The sequence below is a fragment of the Myotis lucifugus genome, unplaced genomic scaffold, assembly GCF_000147115.1.
Source record: "Myotis lucifugus unplaced genomic scaffold, Myoluc2.0 scaffold_8, whole genome shotgun sequence".
Classification (NCBI taxonomy): Eukaryota; Metazoa; Chordata; class Mammalia; order Chiroptera; family Vespertilionidae; genus Myotis; species Myotis lucifugus.
Window position 1 is genome coordinate 10,978,489 of NW_005871056.1, and position 18,756 is coordinate 10,997,244.

General features: G+C 46.3%; 1 protein-coding gene across 1 annotated transcript in view; it reads left to right on the forward strand.

Annotated features, from left to right (window-relative positions):
* The window catches only part of SPSB4 (splA/ryanodine receptor domain and SOCS box containing 4), an 81,241-nt gene extending 67,977 nt beyond the window's left edge, over positions 1 to 13,264 (forward strand). Inside the window, exon 3 of the mRNA XM_023749588.1 lies at positions 13,185 to 13,264. Coding sequence (XP_023605356.1) covers positions 13,185 to 13,189 — 5 coding nt within the window. The 3' untranslated portion in view covers positions 13,190 to 13,264. The remainder of the gene's footprint in view (positions 1 to 13,184) is intronic.
* Positions 13,265 to 18,756: the final 5,492 nt, after the last annotated feature.

Consider the following 18,756-nt stretch of genomic DNA (forward strand, 5'->3'; position numbering starts at 1 on the left):
CTGACCTGTGAGGCCCGTGGTGTGTGGAGAATTTCCCAGAAAGCATTGTCATAATCCATCAGAATAACCTAGACTACTGCAAACCGTTTGCCCTTGAATGTACTGTTGTGAATAGAAGTTGAGATAGTGAGACCTAACTACAGGAAGGGTTTGGTTCCTGGTGTTTCCAAACCTTGCTTCCTTAGGACACTCCCCCACCCCTTCTCTGATGGGCTTGGGGAGTAGATAAGCCAGTGACAAGCCAGCCCTGGCTTGACGACTATCCTCACCTTCTTTGTCAACCCAACAAATAGGGCTCTTTTCCTAGAAGCAGCCCTGGTATTGGTTGAGCGCCCAGTCCAGTCAGCTACTGTGGGAGGAGCAAGGTAAGTATTTCCCACTCTCCTAACCAGCATAGAGGCCTCAGTAACGCTGTCTGTGCCTGGGTATTTTTCCATCCAAGGAAGAAAATGCGCTAATGATTTGCTGCACAGGGATGCCATTTGAAGGAAATAATTGCCTTTCAGCTGTTATTTTAAGCCAGAAAATGGCTCTGTACCAGGATTGTGCCAGACCCAAGGGGCATTTCTCTCCTGCTGCCCAAGAGCACCCACACACCCCAGCAGCGAGACTGACATGCAAACAGGTGAAGCTGATGGCATCAGGGCCCAGAGGAGCAAAGGCACAGCAGAAGCAATGCATACAGGTGAGAAGGGCTGAGAGTGTGAGTGGAACGTTGACCAGTCTCAGGTGATGGAGGCAAGCTATATGGAGAAAGGGTGCAATGAGGAAGGATGGGGGCCTTGTAAGCCACACAAGAATAAGGGCTTGGTCTGGGTCGGAATCCAGGAGGAAACAGCCAGCCTGCTCAGAAGGAGGCTGAGGAGAGTGTAATAAAGGGGCTATGGACGGGGGCATGGGCAGGGTTCAGGAAACCAACAACTGAGGTGAAGCAGCTGGGCTGGTATCCGTGGAAGGGGAAAACTTACCATTCCTAGGGGCAGAGGGCTAAGAGAAGGAAGCAGTAATTAGCAAAAGAAAACTACCTATAAGAGAGTCACTCGAAAGCCAATGCCAACCACAGCCTGGCAAGGAGGGAGCCAGGGCATAAATACCCTGACCTGTCTCTTGTCCCGCCTCCCATCTTCCATCAGAGCCTCCCATTGGCTGAAACCCTTGGGAGCATAGCAGGCCAGGGACCCTGATTGGTGTTATCCATAGAGGTCCTACAGAGCAGGGCAGGGAAGGAAGGATAGGAGACCTGTGGGTATCAAGAGAAGAATATGCGGTGGACTTTATCCTATAGATCTGCTATGTTTAATTTTTTAATGGCAAAGATCCCAAACTTTAGTGTATAAATAGGTAAAAGCTAATTTGTTCCAAATGTGTGTACTAGGGGCCCTGTAACTCTCCCATCTGAACATCAGATGCTAAACACCTGAGGCCTCTCCAAGGCGCCTTAGGCTACCATCACAATGGCATTCTTCCCAAAGTATAATCCAACTGTGTAACAAGGAGCAGCAGGTCCTGGAACTAGGTTTTTAAACTGCTGCTGTAGGAGCCATGGCAGGTGTAAATACTCCCACCACAGCCAAGTTCCAGCTCCACTGTGATGCCACTCAATGCAGCGTTGGGAAAAGGCCATCAGTAGTATTTTCAATAAATGGAAATTACCTGAAGGGCAAAGATGATATAGATACAATAAATGGAAATTACCTGACCGGCAAAGATGATAGTAAACGAATTGAAAAATGATGAATTTTGAGTATTACCTTTGTGGGGGTTTTTAACCTTTGTTTTTAATACCGCTTATTTAATTGTGAGTTTATATGATTTAATTTTTAATAAAGCCGCAATCAGTAACCAACTTGAAAAATTTCTGAAATTTTAACCATCAGCTGTTGCAAGAGCCAGCTCCAGGATCCAACCAGGCTGTTGGGGTTGGAATTAACCAGTTACAGTTTGATTCTGATCGCTTTTGGGTGCTCCAACAACTTGAACACATTTCACTTGGCCTATGATTAAAGTGGTCTCTTTTCTGAAGCGCCCCTCATGTACATATACCTAAATATACAAAAAAAAAAAAAAAAAAAAAAGAGCAGGATCCCTAAATTTCTGTTTTCAAAAAGTTACTTCTTTCTCACTAGAAAGACTTTGGATGCAATGCAGTATTTCCCTTGGCAGCAACTTTAGCACAGTTATTGCATCTGAGAAGAGAGATGGTTCCACAGCAGGAAAAAAAAAAAGGAAGCTGAGAGATTTGAAGGTTTTGAAGAACAAAGACTCCCAGTGTCTCGTGAAAACATCTCCAGAGAGACCGTGTCCTAGAAGCACTCGCAGGAGCACAACATCTGGTCCGAGGTTTCCCGTATCAGGTGGCCTCCTTCAGCAAGTGCGGATGCCCCTACGAGCCCGGCTGCGCACAGGGAATAGATTCTAGAATTTCACATTTCCATCTAAAAACGCACATTCCTTTCCTGGAGGATGGTCGTGTTACACATCGGCCCCTGGGACTTTCACAGAGAGCCTGAAAGGATATCACTGCCACCAGCTACAGAAAAACCAACTTTTTTTTTTTTTTGTAAACAGAGAAGATAAGCCTTTTTTTTTTTCCTTAAGAAAAATTTCTTGGCAGGTAAACCCTTCTCCTTTATCAATGTGTGAGAGAAGAGAGCCCCACATTCTTTCTAAACCCCGCCAAGGTTTTCAGATGAAGTTGCCAGGACTGGTTCTGAATTATTAGGAATTTAAGACAAAGACTGAAAATAATCCGTTTCTTGTAGAAATACAAACAAATATTTCCAGGTGAAATGGCAAGATGTCCGGCCTGGAGGCACAGGGAGTGGGTGGGGATATAGACATGAAACAAGACAGGCCATGAGCCGAAAATCGTTGAAGCTGACTAACGGGAACAGGAGAGTTCATTATAGTGTTCATTCTACTCTGATTGTTTAAAATTATCCCTGATGATAAAAAAGAACGAGTTCTCTGCAGGTGAATTGATTGGGAAGGATGAACATTGACATCTGATCACATGAGTTAATAATCAAGGAGACTCTGTTGAAATCAACTTGCCATTTCTCACCAACCTTTGAAAAGAAAAATGAAATCCCCTGATTTCCATCTCCAGGTCACTAATAATTTTCTATCATTGATGTGCTCTTCAGTGACTGGTATCTAAGCTTGGAATTTAGTATCTTGTTATTTCCATTTTTGATCACTAACAAACATATTTGGGTTTTAATGTGCTCTTTTTATCTAGGTTCTTTCATTCAGCATAATTATTTTTTATTATCTTAAGTTTTACATATGTCTCCTTTTTCCCCAATTGACTCACCCCCAGCCCCCCAACCATTCCCACCCCGGGCAAGCCCCTACCACCCCAGTGTCTGTGTCCATTGGTTATGCTAATATGCATGTATACAAGTCCTTTGGTTGCTCTCTAACACCCCCCCACCCCCCGCCACCTCTCCTGCCATTTGTCTCTGGATCTATTTTTGTTCATCAAATTATGTTGATCATTATATCCCACATAAGAGCGAGATCATGTGATATTTATCTTTCTCTGACTGGCTTGTTTCGCTTAGCATAATGCTCTCCAGTTCCATCCATGCTGTTGCAAATGGTAAAAGTTCCTTCTTTTTTATAGCGGTGTAGTATTCCATTATGTAGATGTACCATAGTTTTTTAATCCACTCATTTGCTGATGGGCACTTAGGCTGTTCCCAAATCTTAGCTATTGTAAATTGTGCTGCTATGAACATAGGGGTGCATATATCCTTTCTGGTTGGTGTTTCTGATTTCTTGAGATATAGTCCTAGAAGTGGGATTACTGGGTCAAATGGAAGTTCCATTTTTAGTTTTTTGAGGAAACTCCATACTGTCTTCCATAGTGGCTGCACCAGTCTGCATTCCCACCAGCAGTGCTCGAGGGTTCCTTTTACTCCACATCCTCACCAGCACTTGTCGATTGTTAATTTGTTGATGATAGCCATTCTGACAGGTGTGAGATGCTACCTCATTGTTTTGATTTGCATCTCTCAGATGATTGGTGACTTTGAGCATGTTTTCATATGTCTCTTGGCCTTCTGTATGTCCTCTTTTGGAAAGTGTGTACTTAGGTCCTTTGCCCATTTTTTGATTGGATCGTTTATCTTCCTTTTGTTAAGTTGTATGAGTTCTCTGTAAATGTTGGAGATTATTAAACCCTTATCTGAAATAGTATTGGCAAATATATTCTCTCCATATTTCTTGTTTTGTCAGCATAATTATTTTAAGATGCATCCATATTTTATTTGAATTGCAGCCATAATTCATTCCTTTTTTACTGCTGAGTAGCATCCCATTGGATGGATATACTATAACTTGTTTGTCCATTCACCATTGATGATCATTTAGGCTGCTTCTGGATTGGGGCTTTTACAAATAAAGCTGCTATAAATATTCACATGTGGGCATATGCTTTCTTTTCTCTTGGGTAAAAATACCCAGGAGTAGAATGCTGGATCATATAGTAGATGTATATTTAACTTTTAAAGAAACTACCAAGTTGTTGTCCAAAGTTATTTGGTCATTTTATCTTTCCACGATGTGAGAGTTCCAGTCCCTTCACAGCCTTGTCAACATTGGATATGATTAGACTTTAGCCTTTAGAAGTTTAGGTATGAAGTGGTATTTCTTTTTAAAAATATGTATTTTTTATTGATTTCAGAGAGGAAGGGAAAGAGAGATAGAAACATCAATGATGAGAGAGAATCATTGATTGGCTGCCTCCTGCATGCCCCCTACTGGGGATCAAGCCTGCAACCCCGGCATGTGCCCTGACCAGGAATCAAACTGTGATCTCCTGGTTCATAGGTCGATGCTCAACCACTGAGCCACACAGGCAGGGCTGAAGTGGTATTTGATTGAGGTTTTAATTTATAGATCCCAAATGACTAATGATGCTGAGCATCTTTTCATGTGCTTATTTACCATCCATATATCTTCCTTGCTGAAATATCTGTTCAAATCTTTTGCTCATTTTTAATTGGTGTGTCTTCATTATTAATTTTTGAGAGTCCTTTATATATTCTTGATGCACATTCTTTATCAGATGTATGCTTTATTTTCTCCCAGTGTGTCGGCTGTCTTTTCATTCTCTTAGCAATGTCTTTAACTTTAATAAGGTCCAAATTACTAATCTGTTCTCTTATAGACTGTGCTTTTGGTGTCTTATTAAAGAAATCTCTGCTTTACCCAAGATCACAAAGATTTTATTCTATGTTTTCTTCTAGAAGTTTTAAAGTTTTGGGTTTTTACATTTAGTTCTTTGGTCCATTTTAAGTTAGTTTATGTATATTGTATAAGGCATTGATGAAATCATAGTATTGCATATAGATATCCAAATGTTCCAGCACCAATTGCCTTTGCATCTTTGTAAAAACTTAGTTGTCCAAATATGTGTGGTCTTTTCGTGGACCCTTTATTCTATTTCATTGATCTATTTGTCTACCTTGATGCCAGTACTTAGTGGTCACTGTCTTGATTCCTGTAGCTTCGTAATAAGTCTTGAAATCAGTCAGTATTAGTCCTTTAACTTCATTCGTTATGAAATTCATTTTGTCTATCCTAGTTCCTTTGTATTTCCATGTAAATTTCAGAATCAGATGCTTAACTTTTCCTGAAAAGAAAATTTGCTTGGATTTCTCTAAAGATTGCATTGACTCTGTAAATCAATTCGGGAAGAATTGACATCTTAACAATACTGAGTCTTCCAACTCATGAAAAACATAGATTTCCCCGTTTATTTGGGTCTTCTTTAATTTCCCTCACAGGTGTTTAGTAGTGTTAGCAGATAAGTTTTACACATTTTTTGTGAGATTCACCTCTAAGTATTTAATATGTGTTGATGCTGGGAGCCACTGCAGCCGATGACGATCAGCACTTGGCTCCTGGCGCCTGGGTGGGATGACACAGAGCTGTGTTCCCCACAACCTCCCAGTCACCCAAGCAGCATGGAGCCCGGAGCGTGTAACCTGCTCATTCACTCACCTGCATCGGCTCCTTTTTCCTCGTGTTCTCACTTCGCCACTTTCCTGTCAGTGACTCCTGGGATCTCTTCCCAGACTGTCCCCAAATGCTTGTCTCAGGATCTACTTCTGGGGACCCAACCTAATACTCCTGGGGGTTTCTGTTCCGGCTCTGAATCCCCAAAGCTCTTAACATGCATGTCCACAGGCAAGGGAGTGCAGACCCAGCCTGCCCTCGTCTGTTACCAAAGGAAAACTCCCTTTTCCTCCTCTGAGAGTTTCCTAGTGTGAAGAGGAGACGAGAAATGCACAACACGACCCATTTTGCTGCCACAGAACAGTTACTTACTGAACACCCACTGCAGGTCCAGCTTGATCCCCGGCCATTGGGAGATAAGAAAAATAAAGAGAAGTTGCTGATGACCCAGCCCTCAGGGGAAGAGAATCCACATTCCTGGAGTGGGAATGAATGATTGGGGATCACCTAGTCTGCGTGGTGTGTCTTCCATTCACAGCATCAACTATTTACTGGGGAAACGGGGGCTCAGAGGAAGGCAGTAATCTGCTCAGGCTGACGGCCACCAGCTCCAACCTTGGTGTGACCAGACATTTGTAGAGTTTATTACCCTGATTTGAGGTCTCTGGGCAGAGAGGAGGGGACCGTGGCAATAGCAGGCCCCCCATTTGTTAGCTTTTTAAAAACATGTACTCCAACCCCACCTAGCTCTTCTAGGGAAGGTGTGGTTCAGGGACGAAAAAAGGAACACTCGTGAAATGGGTAAATAGAGGCGTGGGGAACGCCTGCCTCATTGCCCACCTGAGTGACCCCAGGGTTATAGGGTCATACATAGCAGAGGGAATTGGTGGACACTTCCCTGTATTCAAGTCAGCAGGGGCCAAAGTCACTGGGATTAGGGACCTGAAGGCCTCCTAGAGCCATGATGGGTGACTGTCCCCTGATTCTAACCTCCTCACCTGTAACTTGTATCAGAGGGCCGGGCAGGTTGGAGGTCATTGCTGAGACCACGTACAGGCTGTGTTTGGTCTCCTGGCTTTGATGTACAGGGAACTGTGATAACGGCGAGGATTAAGGTTGAGAGGATTAGGGCTAGTACACCGAGCACCTTCTCAAACCCACCGTCTGTTTGGAGCCTGGTTTCCCTCTCGTTCCCTCTTCTCAAGGCCAAGAGCTTGCAAACACTGCAATGTGAACTATGCATTAAACTTTTATACACTAATATATATTTTACTGAACTTTTTAATAACCCAAAGAGAAATGGCTTTAAATAATTCAATATGGTGTTGGCCCCGAGCTGAACCATGCTACAAGTAACCATGTATAAAATATGACACTAATATTGCATACCTTAATATAATAAATGTTTATCTTGATAATAAGCCATTTGAATTCTAGTAATATGGGAGTAACGGTTGCCATGGCACAGTCTTGTTAAGGTTTTAAATGAGACGTCAACAGCAACAGCGACATAAATGCACACATTCACCTACTTGCTGTTTATAAATGAACCAACTGGACAGTGAATAGCTTATTCATCAATAAAAGTTTTAAATGCTATTTATGAAGCAATTGAATGACTGGAGGAAGTGTGGTGCCAGTGAAGTATGTTCTTTCTCAGAGCCAGCTTCGGGATTTTACAGAAAGTCCAGCGTGCGGATGGAGGTCACCCTCCCCGCACAACAAGAAGGCCATTGTCCGACGAAGGTGCCACTCACACATAGTATGTGCTAAGTAAATTCCTTTCGGATGGACCTCTAAAAGGCTGCCTTAAGAAAAAGAATGTAAGCATCTGAGTGGTTTCCAAACCTGGCCATGTATCAAAACCACCTGGACACGGCATTAAACTTTCAGATTTCTAAGCCCCACCCAGATGCAGAGTCAGAATCTCCAGCTTTGCAGCCCAGGAGTCCTATCCCAGGTCTAGGGTAAATTTGCCTTTCGCTAAATTTCATGAAATGTTCAGGCAGCGGATCTTACCGTTGGAAAAAAAAAACCATGGAGACGATCGATCGAATCCGAGCCTTAAAGTCACACAGCAGGTTTGCGGGAAAGCTAGGACCCAAATCCAGTCTTCTGGCTCCCGTGCCAAAGCTCTGAAATTCTTTCCAACAAGCCTGGGCCTCCAAGCGGGGGCATGTGTCCACCAGTTGAATTAGTCAGAACTCTTTTGGTTACAAGCGAATGAAACCTAATGCAAACCAGTTTAACAAAGAAACAAACAAATTACAGTGGGGCCTTGACTTACGAGTTTAATTCGCTCCGTGACGAAGCTCGTAACTCAAATTACTCATATGTCAAATCAATTTTCACCATTACAATGACACGTGATGCTGAGCTGATGTGGTGGCGTTCACTGTGACGTTTGCTGCGCCAACTAGCGGTGGGGTATCTGAAGCTGGCTCATAACCCGAATTTTAGCTCGCAACTCAAAGCAAAAAATCGGCCGAGAGACGGCTCGTATCTCGAAAAACTCGTTAGTCGGGACACTCGTAAGTCAAGGCCCCACTGTACATGGCTTCAGGCATAGCTAGACCCAGGGGATGATGTGGTCTGTTGGGACTTTGCCTCTTTCCCTGTTTCAGTTCTGCTTTCCTTTGGGGCGCTTCCTTCCCAAGGCAGCTGTTCTGTCCTTTGTGGCTCGAAGCTTCTAGGCTATTTCCCAGAAGTTAACAGTCTGAGCTGCAACCGGCCTCTGGGACAGTTGGTCTAATAGGAAGCAGCAGAAGCCCTAGGGCTGATGCTCCGTGGTGTGTGGTGTAGCTCGGGCCTCGCATTCACTCCTGAAGCAATCACTGTGCTCAGAGGAATGTACGCTGAGCTGTGGGTCTACCCCCAGGACAGAGGGCAGAGTCAGCCTATGGACAAAGAAAGAGGAGGGTTAGTTACCCTAAAGCAGCGGTTCTCAACCTGTGGGTCGCGACCCCTTTGGGGGTCAAACGACCCTTTCACAGGGGTTGCCTAAGACCATCGGAAAACACATATATAATTACATGTTGTTTTTGTGATTAATCACTATGCTTTAATTATGTTCAATTTGTAACAATGAAATTGGGGGTCACCACAACATGAGGAACTGTATTAAAGGGTCGCGGCATTAGGAAGGTTGAGAACCACTGCCCTAAAAGGAAAGTGATGGAAGCCGGGCAGGAAGAACAACAGAAGGGCTGTCTCCTCACCAAGCCTGTGCCGGCAGATTGCCAAGTCACGGGGGCACTCAGGCACCTGTCTACAGCTTCTATGTCATTCACGAGGAAAGCAATTTAACTCACAATGTTGCATTAAAACAAGCCCAGAAGTAGAGTGCAAAATTCTCATGAATTTTTCAGATGGAACAAGTCATTTCAAAGAGCCCTCGAGCTTCTAGCAGGCGGTCCAGGCGCTCTCCCAGGGCTCCCAGGCGGGAGCTCAGTAGACACCTCACTGGTGGAGTCTGGGAGGCCTGAAGCAGAGGGTTTGGCCCTGAAACGATCAGCGGGTTTGAATGATTCAGTGTGTGTTCTCATCAAAAATCTCATATGTCTCCCCACCCGGGGTATCCCTCCCCGCTGGCAGGGCCTGCCCCTTACCCCCCTTTGCTGTGGGGAGCAGATCTTCCTTCTGGGTAGAAAGGCCTGGAACGCCCCACTCCCACCTCCCACTTTGCCTAGACCCGGGTCCTCCCGGAAGGACAGAAAGTGGGGGGAGTTTGAGGTGCTCTGAGCCCCGGGCTGAGCCCGGGCTGAGGAGAGCTGGAGACACTGTGGGCCCTGGGCACCCACCCGGGCCCGGCCGGGAGGTGCAGGCCATGGGTTTTCCTTCCCTTACTTTGGCTGCTGGGCTGTGTATGGATGTGAGGCCATCCATTCATGCCAACTGCGTGCCAGGCCCCGTTCCTGGACGCTGAGTGTCAGAAATGAATATGGCCATGTGGGAATTAAAGTCGGGAGGCTGATACTAGTACATACACCTGTCACTCAATGCACATGACTGACCCCAACAGCAGGAGACCAGCGGTGCATCTCCCACAGGAAGTGGTACTCCACGACCTCAGCAGGAAAAGGAGACTCCTCCTTGCCCACAGCTCGGCCAATGGGAGACGCCCTCCAATGAACTCTTCGCATACAACAGCCTCTCCCAAGTCCACGGAAGAGCGTTCTTCTCCGTGCTCCTCTCCCAAGTCCACGGAAGAGCGTTCTTCTCCGTGCTGCTCTGGATTTCTCATTTTGCTGGAGAAGTCGCTGGCTACCTATTTATTTAAGGTCAACAGCAGCGTCTTTGCCCTCCAGGTGCTCCCTGTCCGAGCAGAGAGAGGGGCGGGAGTTTGGGCATCAGGACACCAGGTGTGGCTGCGCAGGTTGGCTCTGCACCGAGGCTCCCACGGCGGGTGAGTGGAGCAGAGATCAGTCCGCTTACTCATCCGTGAACCCTGGCCCAGGGTTTGCCCTGAGGAGGAGGTACCAACCCGCCAAGTGGGCAGCCCTGAGGGTAGGTGCCATGGTCCCAAGACCAGAGTCAGATATGAGGAGGAAGCTGGAAAGCAGAACCGTGGGGGTCCGAGGTACTGGCCCCCAAAACTGCGTCTCCAAATCCAGCTGCAGGAAGAGGAGAAAGCAAATGTGTGTCAGTTAAAAACCAGAAGCGAGAAAGCCTGGAAGCCAAGAGAGAGGAAGCAGGCTGGTGGGGAAGGGCAGGTAAACTGCCCGTTAGTTTGCTCTCTGACCCCTGCCCGCCTTCCCCTCTCTGGTCTGTGGTGCGGGGACCGCCTTGCCCGGGCCTCGGGGCCTGGCTGCTGGGTGCTATTGTCTGCAAACTCCCTCGCTGCCATTCCAGCCCTGGCTGTTGCCTCTCCCTTCTCCACCAGCCCAACTTCTTCAGAACTCAACCCAGGCGTTTCCTCTAGGCAAGCGTTTCCTCCTGCCCAGACCAAGAAGCACATCTCTGCTCTGACCCCCAGGGTCCCCGTGCCATAACCAGCCCACATGTCAGTTTCTCCCAGGGCTCTGACCTCTCCAGGGGCAGGATGTCACCTCCCATCTCAACATCTACATCCCTGGCCCAGGCCTCCCAGATGAGAGCCCGATAACGTCTGTTGGATTAGGGACTTGCACACCTTCTTATTGGAAAATAAAACCCCCAGTGGTGGACACTACCATTCTCATTCCACAGATGAGGCTATTGACATGCCCAAAGCCACCCTCTTAAAAAGTGGTTCTTGAGTTCACCTCAGTCTCTCTCTCTCTCTCTCTCTCTCTCTCTCTCCATATATGTGTGTGTGTGTGTGTGTGTGTGTGTGTGTATTGATTTCAGAGAGAGATAGAAATATCAATGATGAGGGAGAATCATTGATTGTCTGCCTCCTGCACGCCCCCTACTGGAATCGAGCCCACAACCCAGGCATGTTGCCCTGACCAGGAATCGAACCGTGACCTCTTGGTTCATTGGTCAATGCTCAACCACTGAGCCACATTGGCCAGGCTTCACCTCAGTCTTGAGCCCTATGACTTTTCTAGAGTCAGATCGCCTGGCTTCAGATACCTGCTCTTTGCTGTGTGACGTTAGGTAAGTTGCTTGATCTTTTTTCAAACTTTGGCTTCTTCATCTGTGAAGTGGGTTCAATAGAGTCCCTACCGTGTAAAGTTGTGTGAAAGTTAAATATGACTGAAAAGTCTTAGCACACAGCCTGGCACATAGGAAGGACTTGGAAATGTTGGCTAGTTGTAAGAGCATACGTTGATTTATCAGATGGTGTATTCTAACTCCCAGCTTCTCAAACGTTAATGTGCATGTGAATCACGTGGGTGTTATTTTTCATGCAGATTCTGATGCAGGAGGTCTAGAATGGAGCTCAAGATCTGCATTTCCAATAAGCTGTCGGGTGGTGCCTGTGCTGCTGGTCCAAGAACCACGCTTTGCGTTGCAAGTTTCTGTATTAACTAGGAGCAGGGCCCTGAGAGTCGGGGGTTTGGTGGGGAGTAGTGGTGCATTATTTTAAAATCAGGAGCCTTGTCCTTGGGAGGAATCTGGGTGTCTGGGCAGGGCCTGGGGTGGGCAGAAGGGGAGTAGGAGGAGGGGCTGGAGGGTGCAGTACAGATTAGTGTCCTCAGCTCTTCACATGGGGTGGACGGGGAGGAGAGGAGGGGAGAAGGAGCAGGCCTTCCGGGTCCTGCCCTCCCACCTGCAGATGGACAGGCCCGTCTCACGTGTGCATGTGTCTGGCTGACAACCGCCCGGGGGGAAAGCTGGGCCTGCAAAGTGTTACAGGGGCTGGAGCAGCAGGTCCAGCAAGCAAGTAGCCCTGGTCCTTGTTCACTGGTCAGGAATGACCCTCACCCGTACTCCCCCTGCCCTTTATCCTAATTAGGGGTGTGTGGGAGGTGCACGGGTGGGGGTGGGGGCAGATGGGGGGGGAGAGGCTGGATTGCTGAGTGCCTACTGTGTGGGATCTGGTCTGACTCCTTCCCTGCCCCCACACACAGTATGCAAGAGCCCTCAATTCTTTTCTGACCTGAGTAGCAGCCTCCCAGCCCTGGGACCCCACCTGGCCACTTCTGTCAGACCTCACTTGATGAGGCCCAATAGGGAGAGAGAGGGCAAGGTTTTGGGGGGAGAGTCTTGAGTTGCAGCAGATTTCTAAGCAAAGCATCAATAAGTTTTAGATTTCAAGAACCACCATTGAATGGAGTGTTGTCAAATAGCCTCCACTTCATCCACTTTAATCACAAGAAAGCCCTTGCTAGTTTTAAATTTTTAGCACATGCACATGGTTGGTTTGAAAGTCAAGGGCACAGAAGAGCTTGTAAGGGAAAGCCCCCCCCCCCCCGCCACCGTTCCCCATCAGCTCCCAGTGGGGCCACTCCAAGCTCTTGCTGGTGGTTCACTCCATATCCCCAGAAAATATAATTTTAAGATGCTTTTTAGACTTATCAATGTTAGGCATTATTGGTTAGCTTACTGATTAGCCTGAATTTAAATTATCATATGCATTCCTTTGTAAGTGTAAATACTCGGATATTTCTACTCATAGGCCCACCATCCTTCCACAGTATCTCTCCGACTCTCCCTTGGCGAGGTGAAGAGATTAGTTTCTCTCCCTATTTAATTTCTCTCCTCCAAAGACTGGTCAGCTTTACTTTATGATTTCAAGATTAATGTTTCATTCTATAACTACAAGAATGGTTTCTGTTCTTTGTTTACAGCTTGAGTCTAAACACTGAAAATCCGGAAGCAATGCTCACATGATTACAACGAGGCAAATATCGATGGGGGTTCAGCCAGGTAGGGTACCATACTATGAGCACACTGTCTTTCTTGCAAGCTTTTTGTTTGTCCTGGAGTTTCTATTTGCCTCTGTTTCCTTTGTCCTACTTGCCTATAAGACATTCTCATTTTTCCTTCAAACTTTCCATCATATCAGATGTTCTAACCACCAGCGAATTACACTAAAAATATTTAATCACCAACCAACCCAATTTAATTCAATAATTAAATTGGATGATCTATAGCAGAGAGCAACCAGAACGGACAAAGCCCCGGCCACCAAAGCACAGGGCAGAGTGCGGGAAGCCTCCTGCTCTGCCAGGCATTGACTCCTCAGGGTCTGCCTTGAGGTGAAGTCCAGGGGACCCCAGGAAAAGACTTGGCAGTGGAAGGAGCGGGGCTCATGTAGCTGCTATTTAACAGCCAATTCAGCAGTGCTCCATTTGGCACATCCTGTCTAAACAGCAGGCTTGCCAAAAGTCCTTTTCCTTGAGTTCTCCGGCCATCAGCGCCATCTGAACTGGCTGTTCTCTGGGACCTGCTGCCCCTAACTAGCCACTCTGGACTCCCTTGCCCTGCTATGTTGTGTCCTAAAGTCCATGTTTTCTGTCTTGGTTTACCCTCTTGTGTTGGTAAATATAATACCCAGTTTTGCCCTTTGATATTCAATTCAGGGGATGCTGTTAAACACATTTAAACACCAGCTAATTAAAAAATGTTAATCACTTGACATCGTGTTACAAAGTCACATAAATATTCTAATATTTAAAAATCTCACTTTTATAAAATTAACATCAGTGACTTAATATGGCTGAAGAAATACTGCATTTGCAATTGCTTGAAAGCCAGCGATGCAGGACTATCCAATATATCAGCTGTGCCATTATCAATCAGGATATTAAATATCAGGAGATGATTAATTATGCTCTTGTTATTTACTCAAAAATGAAATGCAAATGGGAGTTCTAATATTATCCTCCTGCATCCCAATGGATCATCTTATACAAACCCTAAGGTGCCAGCTCCCACTTGGGGCTTCTCTGTTTTATTCAACAGCATTTACTGTCTCATGCTCCAGTCTCCTGTTCTCAGGTAGCTCACTGTTTAGAAGGGAATACAGCCATAAGAACAGACTATTACAGCCAAAGTAATCAGTGATGTGATAGGGGTAAGCGTAAGTGACTGTGGGCGCATTAAGGAGAGATTTCACTCAGAGGAAAGAATACCCAAACAATTGTTTAGATGGATGTACAGACAAGTGGATGGATGGATGAATGGATGAGTGAGTGAATGAATGGATGGATGAATGGATGAATGAATGAGTGAATGAATTAAAGAAAAAATAGGTGGAGCCTGGCTGACATGGCTCAGTGGTTGAGCCTTGAACTATGAACCAGGAGGTCATGGTTTGGTTCTGGGTCAGGGCACATGCCTGGATTGCAGGCTCAATCCCTAGTGGGGGGCGTGCGGGAGGCAGCAGATCAATGATTCTCTCTCATCATTGATGTTTCTGTCCCTCTCTCCCTCTCCCTTCCTCTCTGAAATTAATAAATACTTTAAAAAAATAGGTGGATGCGTGGATGGATAGATAGGTAGATAGATGAAGACCTCAGGTGAGTGAATAGGTGGATGAATAAGTAGACTGGTAGATGGGTGGATGGGTGAGTGGATGAATGGGTGAATTGGTAGACGGGCAAATAAATGGGTGTATGAATGAGGTGACATTACAGAGGGCAGTGAGGATGAGAACATAGTCCTGATCATGACAATCATCCTTTCCCCAGAACACGTGAAAGGAGGGGACAGTATGTGAGTCATCCCTGTATGCCAGCGCCTAGCACAGGCCTGATACACGGTAGTCTTCAAGAAACATCAAGTATGTGAATCAATGAGAATTAATGAACACCTCCAATTCAGAAAGTTCAGCCAAATCTTTCCCTTTCTGTGCCTCAGTTTCTCTGTGTAAATCAGGTACGAAAACACCTGCCATCAGAATTGATAATGCTCCTGGTGCTGCAGAAGGGAGACTGCTTGGGGACCTGTTTTAGAATTCACTGTGTGACAGACCTCAGGTAACTAGCATCTTCTACTTCACCACCTTAGCAGCCACATCCGTGCCCTCTCTGAGGCACTTCATATGCATTATCTTATTCAGCACTGGGATGTGTGTTGTTATCATTATGCCCACTTAATAGATGAGGCTATCGAGGCTCAAAGAGGCTAACAAACTTTGAAGTTGGACTGATTGGGATTGAAATCCCGGTTCTGCTGTGTAAACTTGGGCGAGTTTCTTCACCTCTCAGAACCTTCCCAAGATGTACAGATGAAATGAGACAAAGCATGCAAAGTCTCTAGCCCTGGGCGGTAATTAATGGCTCTCTTTGTTGCTCAAGCCAGGAAGTTGCACAGTGAGATTCTGTTTTTTTCTGCTAACTACACTGATGACTTTAAGTGCTTCGTTATATGTAAGGAGGATTTCAAGAACACATTTTGAAAAGTATGTTTAGAATAACTGAAATCATCAGTGAGCTCCTCTGGCCTTCCCCAGCTGAAAGGTAATGGGGTCCCTAGTTGTTTGCAGCTGGGCTGCCCCTTGTGGCCCTATGTGCCATTTCTTTTCCCCGCCTGCCCCCTGGTGGTGAATATGGGTACCTCCGGCTCAGCATCCCATCCACATTACCGTACTTCCAAGGAAGCCAGGCTCGTGATCGCCTCGCGACGCCATCTAGTGACTGTTATTAACTCTGCAGAGCAGGAAAGAAAGAATTGACGGCCTTGCTTAGCTCTCACTCCCCTGCTCCGTCACTCACTGGCTGTGCGGCTTTGGGCACATCGCTTAACTCCCCCGAGTATTAGTTCCTGCATTGATAGAATGGGCAATGCACCTACCTCAGAGGATTTTTGTGATGAATAAGATAACTGAGGTAAAACACATAGCATACGGCAGATGATCCATAAAATTTAGCTCCTCTTCTAATAAAATGAAAAATTAAGTAGCCTGATTAAATGATTACAAACTGGCTTATCAATCTCATAGAGGAGTACAGGGCCACAGAGCAGGTCAGTTTTGAGGGCAGGTCAAGAAGGGCAAAGGGTATTATTAGGACAATTCAGGGGCATAGCGGGGGAGTGTAGGTAAGGAATCAAGAAGACATTCAAGAACTGCCTGATGACCCTGAGAAGTGACCTCTGCTTGTTGTTAGGACTCAGATGTGTGAAGGCCACAGGACACAGCATAGCAGGAGACAAGAACGACAGCGAGTGTTCCAGGAAGGACTGTGGGCCAAGCCAGTCAGGGAGGGCTCCCTGGAGGAGGGGATGTTTAAGCTGAGATAGGATTTGGAGAGAATAAGGAAGATCCCGGGTAATTCGGATCATGGAGGGGAAGAAAGGGAAGAATGAGCAAGGCTCCAGGGGTTTTGTGAAAGAGACCACCTGGAGAAAAGGCAGGAGCAGAGGTCAGGCCATACCACCCTGGAGCCAGGAGCTTCACCTGTGGATGGGAAGGAGCCCATGAAAGTGTTCAAGTGGAATGATGAGGGCCGATGCTGTGCACAGCAGCTTACCTTGTCTTCTCTGTGCAGGATAGATGAGAAAAATGATTGTATTTGGTCAAATGCACTAACAATTCAAAGTAACAATCCCTGAAACTGGTATTGGGCGGGAATAGCAAAGGGACACAGCTGTCTGCCGGCACCTTTCAGCAGATTCTGAATTTTTCATACTTGGCCAGACCTCCATGCAGGGCTGCAGCTGCCCTGCCCAGGCCAACAGAGTGGCCCCTCCTCCCTGCTGTACCAGGGGAAGCGGCAGCTTCTATCCCTGAGAGGCAGCGAGGCCTGAGGCAGGGCCAATCCTAGACCTACTGAGCATCAGGACTAACTGGGACAACTGGGGCATTTGTGAGAATACCAACTCCCCAGCTCCAGCCCAAAACAGCTGAGGCAGTTTTTAAATCCATTCTCCTATTGATGGACATTTGAGTTGTTTTCCGTTTGGGCTATAATGGGAAAGGCTGTGGTGAACATTCTTATACATGTCTTTTGACAGATGAATGCACTAATTTCTCTTGAATGTACACCTAGAATTGGATTTCTGGATCATGGAGTAGGTATTTATCTTTAGTAAGTACTGCCAGTCAGTTTCCCAATATTGAACCAGTTTATAACCCATCCACAAACTTCATTTAAATGGCATGAAACCCTTATTTACTGGAGTGACGGCTCCTAAAGGTGAACTCTCAGGTGTTAATTAGTAAGCAAGAGAAGTGCCAGAACCAGTGGACCTGACATCACAGCGAGAAGCTGGGTATGCCCACCTGGTAGAAACATGGATCAACTGGATGCATCAGTGCCGTGTACAATGCACAGTGGGTCCCTGCACCACCCGGGGGTTCAGGCCAGGCCCGGGCTAGCTTCTCAGGCCACTCAGAATGATGTCTTTCCGTGTTTGGCTCACATTGATCATCCTCATAAGACACTGATGACTGCCTCCTGCAGAAGGGCATGTATTCACAGCACTGGGACCCTGATATGAAATCGGGAAGGTTCTCAATGTGTCAATGTGCTGAGAAGGCAAAGTCTTAATTATTCCGCAGCTTAGGAAGCATGGACCCTGAGCCAGAAAGTCCTAAAATAATCTCCTACTCCATGACTGAGGTCATCTTCAGTGGCAGCACTGCCAGGGTCTGTCTTCCCTGGACAATAACATAGTTTTCTCTTAGGTTCTCTCTGCTGCCCACCCTCTCTCTGCTGTATGCTTCTTAAGATAGGTTCATGTTCCTGAATTTGTTATGGTCTCTCTATACCAGTGGTCGGCAAACCGTGGCTTGCGAGCCACATGCAGCTCTTTGGCCCCTTGAGTGTGGCTCTTCCACAAAATACCACGTGCGGGCACGCACGTACAGTGCAATTGAAACTTCGTGGCCCAGGCGCAGAAGTCGGTTTTCGGCCTGGGTGAGTCTATTTTGAAGAAGTGGCGTTAGAAGAAGTGGGGGGTGTCGGTTGGTCGGTTGGTGGGGCGACGGGAGACGTGGCACAGGCGGGGCACGGGATACCCAGCGCAGGGGAGGCGCCAAATATCAACAGTACTTAAACTATATAGGTAGGTTAATAACAATGTACCTACCTATATAGTTTAAGTTTAAAAAATTTGGCTCTCAAAAGAAATTTCAATCTTTGTACTGTTGATATTTGACTCTGTTGACTAATGAGTTTGCCGACCACTGCTCTATACTAATCTGGTCAGCCCAAGAGATTTTCCCAGTGGATTACATTAATCAGATCTTAGAGTTCTGGGGTACTTGCCATAAGAGTTTGGTTTAGGACAGGTTGAGTTTCTATCCCCTTTGGGACATGTGAGTCCAGAAGGAAAATAGATAACACAGATCCAGAGCTTAGGAGATTAGGATTCAGATCTGGTAAAGGAAATGGATGAGATCACTCAGGGTCCATAAAACAGAAAACTTTACCTCCGGGAACACATCAAAGTTCTAAGGCAGAGTGGATAGAG